Source organism: Aegilops tauschii, chromosome 7 (assembly GCF_002575655.3).
Source record: "Aegilops tauschii subsp. strangulata cultivar AL8/78 chromosome 7, Aet v6.0, whole genome shotgun sequence".
NCBI lineage: Eukaryota > Viridiplantae > Streptophyta > Magnoliopsida > Poales > Poaceae > Aegilops > Aegilops tauschii.
In genome coordinates, this window is record NC_053041.3 from 51,815,011 (window position 1) to 51,822,346 (window position 7,336).

At 37.5% G+C, this 7,336-nt stretch overlaps 1 protein-coding gene across 1 annotated transcript; it reads right to left on the reverse strand.

Annotated features, from left to right (window-relative positions):
• Positions 1 to 610: 610 nt before the first annotated feature.
• LOC120968081 (uncharacterized) lies at positions 611 to 3,054 on the reverse strand. The gene is made up of 2 exons (XM_040394531.3): positions 2,560 to 3,054; positions 611 to 912 (listed from the first exon to the last, which is right to left on the reverse strand). Exons 1-2 carry the CDS (start codon positions 2,941 to 2,943, stop codon positions 757 to 759), a joined length of 540 nt encoding a protein of 179 aa, XP_040250465.1. The 5' UTR covers positions 2,944 to 3,054; the 3' UTR covers positions 611 to 756.
• Positions 3,055 to 7,336: the final 4,282 nt, after the last annotated feature.

Genomic DNA, 7,336 nt, shown 5'->3' on the forward strand with positions numbered 1-7,336 from the left:
ACACCTTGTGTGCATAGGAGGAACCAAAAGCAAACCCACCACCCCCTTCTGAATATTGTGAAGTGAGCTGAGTCCTATATATAGGGATGGGCCTTTAGTTCCGGTTGGCCTGGCCAACCGCGACTAAAGGCCTTCGGGGACCTTTAGTCCCGGTTGGCCAGGCCAACCGGGACTAAAGCCCCTCCCGTCCGCCAGCTGTCGACCGAGCGCGCTGGGCCCAGATAGTTGGTCGCGGGTCTCCTCCCGAATCGCGACTAAAGACCCTTTTTGTCGCGGTTCAATTATTTTAGGGACTAATGGGGGCGTATGGAAGCCTCTTTTTCTACTAGTGACGTGCAACTATAGTTAACGTGTCAGAAGAAAATGAAAATAAGAGCACATAAAAAATATAAAACGTTCATCTACAAAAAGAATAAAAAGCGAAAAGGCGACATATGTGTAATCGTGTGCTGGCCATAGAGATGCAGTTGTGCATAGATAGGCATTTATGCAACTGTAGTTGCGCGTAGGCTATGAGCATGCAACTAAAATTACATGCGTAAAATAAATAGATTCAGCACAAATCACTGCATAGATTCAGTGGTTCAGAAACTGGTGGAGAAATAGTTACTTCTCAATAGAATAAGATGTAGCAACCTCTCATTATTATTAGTATTCTAAATGAAGCAGCATACACCACTCAGGCTAAAATACATATTATGAATCGTTGTCTCTATATGGTGCTAGCAAGGCCATGTTGAGGTGGGCCAGCATACTCTAGTCAAGATTCTCGTTGAACAACGCATGAAGCCCCGGCATATCCAGAAGCTCATGCCCGCAGTAACCGCTGAGGATGTTCACCTGCTCCACAGAGTGAGGGAGCATAAAAGACGGCGGCCCGTCGTTGTCACCACCGTCAGCGCCACGGTAGTCCTTCAGCAAGGCGGTGCAGACGCATTAGTAGAAAACAGGGCTTTGGTCACAGGGCAATATTCACATTAGTCCCGGTTCAGTCATGAACCGGGACTAATGTGAGCATTGGTCCCGGTTCCTGCGGCTAAGGCATTAGTCCCGGTTCACCTGAGCCCTTTAGTCCTGGTTTGAGACACGAACCGGGACTAAAGGGTGCGATGCCCATATGGGGTTTGAGGCATTAGTATCGGTTCATGGCACGAACCGTGGATCGCCTTTTCAGTTTTGTAAAAAGCAAAATAAAATGATACAAACTTCAAAAATTAAAATCCTTCCAGATGTAGTTATGTTACTACATGTACTAGTTAGGAAAATTTAAAAACTTAAATTTGGACATGTTTTGCAAAAAGTTTAGGGAAAATGTAAAACGGCTATAACTTTTGCATACGATGTCAGAAAAAAAACGTATAATATATCAAAATGTTCAGCACGAAAATCCACATCTGATTTTGACCGCCTACGGCTTGTTTGCAAATTTTTAGAATGCTCAAATTCTAAAAGGAAAAAAGTTATGCTCAAATTTCTGTTTTTTTTTAATTTTTGTTAAATCTGGTCAAACTATGGTCGAACTACTTATTCAAGAAGTATTAGTGTTACTAAATAATAATTCAAGAATATTAGTGTTACTAAATAATTATTTCAGTTTTTTTGAATTTTGGTCAAATCTGGTCAAACTATGGTCAAACTATGGTCAAACAATGGTCAAACTTATTATTCAAGAATATTAGTGTTACTAAATAATTATTTCATTTTTTTGAATTTTGGTCAAATCTGGTCAAACTGTGGTCAAACTATGGTCAAACTACTTATTCAAGAAATATTAGTGTTACTAAATAGTTATTTTAGTTTCTTTGAATTATGGTCAAATCTGGTCAAACTATGGTCAAACAATGGTCAAACTAATTATTCAAGAAATATTAGTGTTACTAAATAATTATTTCAGTTTTTTTGAATTTTGGTCAAATCTGGTCAAACTGTGGTCAAAGTGTGGTCAAACTACTTATTCAAAAATATTAGTGTTACTAAATAATTATTGTTTTTTAAAACAATAGTTTCAAAACTCAAACAGTGAAATGTGTGACTTCATGCTCAAGCTAAATTCCTGAGGGTTAATAGGATTGACATCTTACTATTGTCAGGAAAACAACAAGTGCAGACTTGAAAACGAGGGAGAATAGAACCCGGTAGTTAAGCGTGCTCAGGCTGGAGTAGTGAGAAGATGGGTGACCGTCCGGGAAGTTAGATGATTTAGAATGATGAGGGATGATTAGAGATTAGAGGTTAAATTGAGCAGTGATGAGGGGTGATGATTAGAGATTAGAGGTTAAAATAATTCAGAAATTTGAAAATCAAAAAAAAATTCAAAAAAAAATTCAAAAAAAATCATAAAATTTCCTTTAGTCCCGGTTGACACCAACCGGGACTAAAGGTGGAGCTCCAGGCTGCGGCCACGTGGACGGCCTTTAGTCCCGGTTCGTGTAAGAAACGAGACTAAAAGGGGAGGCTTTAGTAACGACCCTTTAGTCCTGGTTCCATAACCGGGACTCAAGGCCCTTATAAACCGGAACAAAAGACCCTTTTTCTACTAGTGACGTTCGTGATGCTCACCGTCACGTCATAGTCCAGCTTGCAGAAAGTGAGTCGGCGCGCCCTCGACATGCCAGATTTGGCTTTGTGCAACATTTCTTGGACCTTACCATTGGCTGTGACGACACGTGCTTTGAGGATGTCTACGCCAATGAGTGCCAGGTCATGAAGGTCCTTAGCCTTGCCGCTTTGGTTGTCCGACCGGAGGGTCGAGACACAGAATTTCTCCGTGAGGTGAATTTCTTTGTCATAGTTGGCTGTAGCGTTCTTGCATGCTTCTGTCACGAAATCGGCTGCCTTCGGCTTGCCACCAACATCACCGCTAGTATGAGCAACAATTGACGAGGAAAAGAGCACGATGATGATGGCAGAGGAGAAGATGGTGGTCGTTTGTGCTACTGCCATTGTTGCAAGGCCGGCTAGAAACCTTGAATTTATTGAAAGTAGGAGTGGTGAGGATAAGTGTGTAGGCAATGCCTAAGGCTGAAATGGATGTGCGGTTTGATGGATGCCTAAGCATGTATTTATAAAGTTTATATAGTGGGGGTTCATGAATGCAGTATCCAGTTTGGTTGTGCACAGACCTGTTGACACTCACTTCGGATATCTTGTTACTAATACTTCTAGTGCATAGCCATAAATGCAACACATCTTGACATGGATATCGAAATGAATATTTTCCATTCTATGCACATATGCATTGGCGGTTCAGAAATGCAGTATGCAGCTTGGCCATATATTATTCAAATTATTAGTGCTTAGCTCTGCATGAATACATATCCTGATTTTGGATATCCTTGTATTAATGCCCTCTTTATCCATAAATATGTTAATGCTCATTTTAGATCTCCTCTTATCAATACGAATCTAACTTCCATAGCTTTGTGGATTCAACACCTCTTGATCATGGATATACAAATGATGCACATGCAATCTGATGCGGCATCAATATGTGCTAGGCTGGCCCAATATGCTCATGCGCATATGTGCTTCCTAGTTCCTAGTGTGGAATGGAATACGTGGGTTTCTTATTTTGGTTTCTTACATCAGTTTTTGTTTCAGTTTAATTTTTTTATTTTCTAATATTTTACTTTTTCTATTCCATTTTCTCTTTACTTATTTTTGAATATTTACATATAATTTAATAAAAAAATTCCTCCTTGTTATTATCTATAAATAAAATAAACATAATTATGAATATTTTTATTTTCCCTTTTAAGTTGTTCTTTAAATAAAGTAAATATAATTATGAACATTTTCACTTTTGTAAATAAGTACAGATATTTTTATCCATTTACCTTTATATTCTATGTCTATTCTTTTCCTTTTCTTTTTTTTTCCACTTTTCCCCTAACTTTTTTTTTCTTTTATTATTATTATTGTCAATTTTCTTCCTTTTTTCCTATTCCTACTAGAACATGAAGGCACGCGTTGCCGCGCCCATCCATTTTTGTGAAAGAACTATTGAAAATGAAATTGAACTGAGAATAATGAATAACTAATAATCAATAAGTCGGCGCTGCAGTTGTGCCAACTTAGCAAAAGTTCCGTCTTAACATTGAAACTTACGACCCAAAATCAACAACCACAAAGTTTTCAAAAAGTTATGATGTGCACTTGAGAGTGTGGTGCATCTGGTTTGCCCGACCTCAGTTTATATATTGGACACTTCAAAATAATCTAAAACCAAATTTGCATGTTGATAATCATCTATCTGCCATGATTCATGTTTTTTAATTTAAATTTGAAAATCATACGGAGGAAAAAAATCTCTATATGAACAGTTATTAATTACCTATGGGCCACGAATTCACGTTAGTTCATCAACACTAATTAAATCCGTTAGTTCATCAACCCCATCTCTCTTCTCCTTCCTCCCAAACCTTTAATCCTCCTCTTATTATTAGTTTTCAGATCCAGTATGGTTGATGGATCAGATGTGGAGGTGTATCCATGAGTGTTTGAAGAAAGGAAGCCGCCATGGAAACCCGAGGTTCCGAGCTGAGGAATTACGTTGGACTAGTTGCACCGCAACTCACACTCCAAACCCTATTCAAGTTCATATCCTGAGCGAGAAATTAATTAGTCGCCTTGATACATAACATCTCATCAAGAAAAACTAGGTATTCACGTGTCTATATTTCAGCGCTTCTCTTCTCTTTATCAGATTATACGTTTTGGGGAGTGGAGGAGAAGCACATAGGTGTTCGGCATCGCCTAAAGTGGCTCCCCCACAGTAAGTTTTTGTTAAACTGCATATACATCAAGCACCCACGACCCAGTTTACATAGACTGTTTATTGGAAACTTTACACCTATGTCTTCCCATGCAACCGTATTTGCTAGACAACAGAATTAGTTGACTGTTCCTATGGAGAGAATTTTTATTTTGTATGTTTCTTCGACGAGTAAACGCTATTTCTTAGAGTATCTGTGTGGTACCATGGAATATATAGTGCATAATCTTTCCATGGTAGATCAGCAAGATTTTAAATTGTCGCACATGCAAAAAGTAAAGCTAGATGTATGGCGTACTTAGTCATCCACGCATATGAAACTTTCCTGCAAATATAATAATGAAATCCATATTGCCTAGGTTTATTTCTAATAATGTGCATGATCTATACTTTTTAATTCCAATGTTATGATTTTAGAGATGCTACCTATATTAATATATTGTCAGCTACGATATCAGACAGCCCTCTTAGTGATTTCCATATTTGAAGGCCGGGGCTGTTTGCATTGATAATGATCAAAATATTGTCGGCCAATTTTGTTTTTCTAAAATTAGTAGATTCCTGTGTTCCGTTGTGCATAATAGAATGTTTAGACCATCACAACATATCTACTTATGGAAACAGTACTCCAGAACAGGAACTGTAAAACAACTATATCTACTTCTGAAAACAATACTCTAGAACATGAACTGTAAAAAATGTTATGTGAGCAAACTTAAGCACTACCATACTATTTGTAAATAGATTGCAAATATGATGTACAATCTTCATCCAGAATTTTCAAGTGATTTTAACTACATCCAATTTCAGGATGGTCAGTTTATTGATAACAGTTTTGGCTTTTGTAGGTATGGAATCAATTCTCCTCTCCATAGGTTTCTACCTCTCCGAATTCCTCTTCATGTTGCCCGATAATTACATCATTTTCTTTGGGAATATCAATGTATAGATCCATTGTTTCTTGGTACGATGCACATGCACTTATGTTTGTTTCTTTGACTCATTCTGTATTGCTATCTTGCTATGCTTAGAAAACTAGAATATACTAATTTTAAATTACCCAATACATCTTTTATATGTCCTCTTGCATAAATGGCTGAATCCAGAATCTATACTGATGACAAAATATAGCAGCTATTAGTGTCATTTCTCCTAAGAAGGCTAAGCGACCAGAACTTTTGGCTTGAGTTCCATAGAAGTTGCTTACTGATCTAGCATTTTTGGGTTTTATAGCAGTGTGACAATAATCCTTTGATTTCCTGACTTAACTGAAATCTTACAGTTTCATACCACATTTTGATAATCATGCATTTGGATGAGGACGACATTATCTGTTAGATTAATTCTGCACTCATGTTTGCAGTTGAACACAATAACTGATTTTTTTTTTGTTTCGAAAAGACTAACTGAAATTGATAAGTACGCAATAATTTCTACCCTTCAGCATGATTAAAATGTTGCGAGTTACTACTTCAGGTAAGTAACAACTATCTTATTTTCTATATGTAAAACACATGTGGAGATGTCGCTCTGGCTGAACCATCTATTTCCACATTACCAGCCCCAGGCTTCCATCACCACATTCTAGGTATCCAGGTACTAACCTATATCAAGACACGAGCTTCTCTGACAGATTGACTCCACTGATTGTAACAAAGCATATGTGTGGCCATGATGCAGACCTTATATATCTTGGCATGAGATTCGATTCCCTTATGTGATACAATTAGATGCTACTTTTCCTATAGATGTACTGGTATCTGCAGCTTACATTGACTGCTCCCCTTCAGCTACCTGATAGCTCACTGGCATGCTCACCAATTGTTCTTTCAAAACGACAATCTGAAGCTACTCTATTTTTTATATGTGTTACTAAGTACTAGCTGCGATTATTTTCTTTCTAGCACTGAAATTTTATTATCATTAGGCTTTTGACACACTATAGTCTCCGATGATCTTAATCTTTCTTTGTGAAATTTATGCATCCATGTCACATAGTCTTGGTAATTCTTGCTAGATCTTCTTAGTTTTATCTGAATATAGATATATACTGGCAGTAAGACTGTTTTAGTAAATATCTTTCACATGTTTTATTCTACTGTCTGTTTAAATAGTGTTGGGTGCTCCCATCACCTATTACTTTTTGCATATGAAATATCACAATTGGTTTTTCAATGTTTCCACGTAGAAAACGATTTAAGTATAGACATCCGATCTGCGTATTGCAACAACAGCAAATTCCTAGACTGGATTATATCGATCGCACCAAACTCGGTTTGGATTAAATTTGCATCGAGTGGTCGGGAGTAGAGAAGAGGCCATGGTCGACAATGGCAATTGAGGAAATGGATATATGTGGCTTTAAGTTTGTAGGAAGTTGTATACGACAGGAGTAAGTTGTAATATCTCATGCAGACATACCTAGGCTAAGAGTTTCATGTACCTAGATAGTTGCGCTTTATTTCCTGGGACAACATGCCCTTAATGAACATATCATGCCGTTAATCGTTACTTCTAATTCTGAAAATTAACATATAATACATTGGTGCACCTATATCTTGC

Excerpts from the sequence above, each read along its gene's own strand:
- LOC120968081 (XM_040394531.3), bottom strand. The coding sequence starts at position 2,943 with ATGGCAGTAGCACAAACGACCACCATCTTCTCCTCTGCCATCATCATC. Across the intron at positions 913-2,559 it reads AGCTGGACTATGACGTGACG|GACTACCGTGGCGCTGACGG; the intron begins GTGAGCATCACG and ends GCCTTGCTGAAG.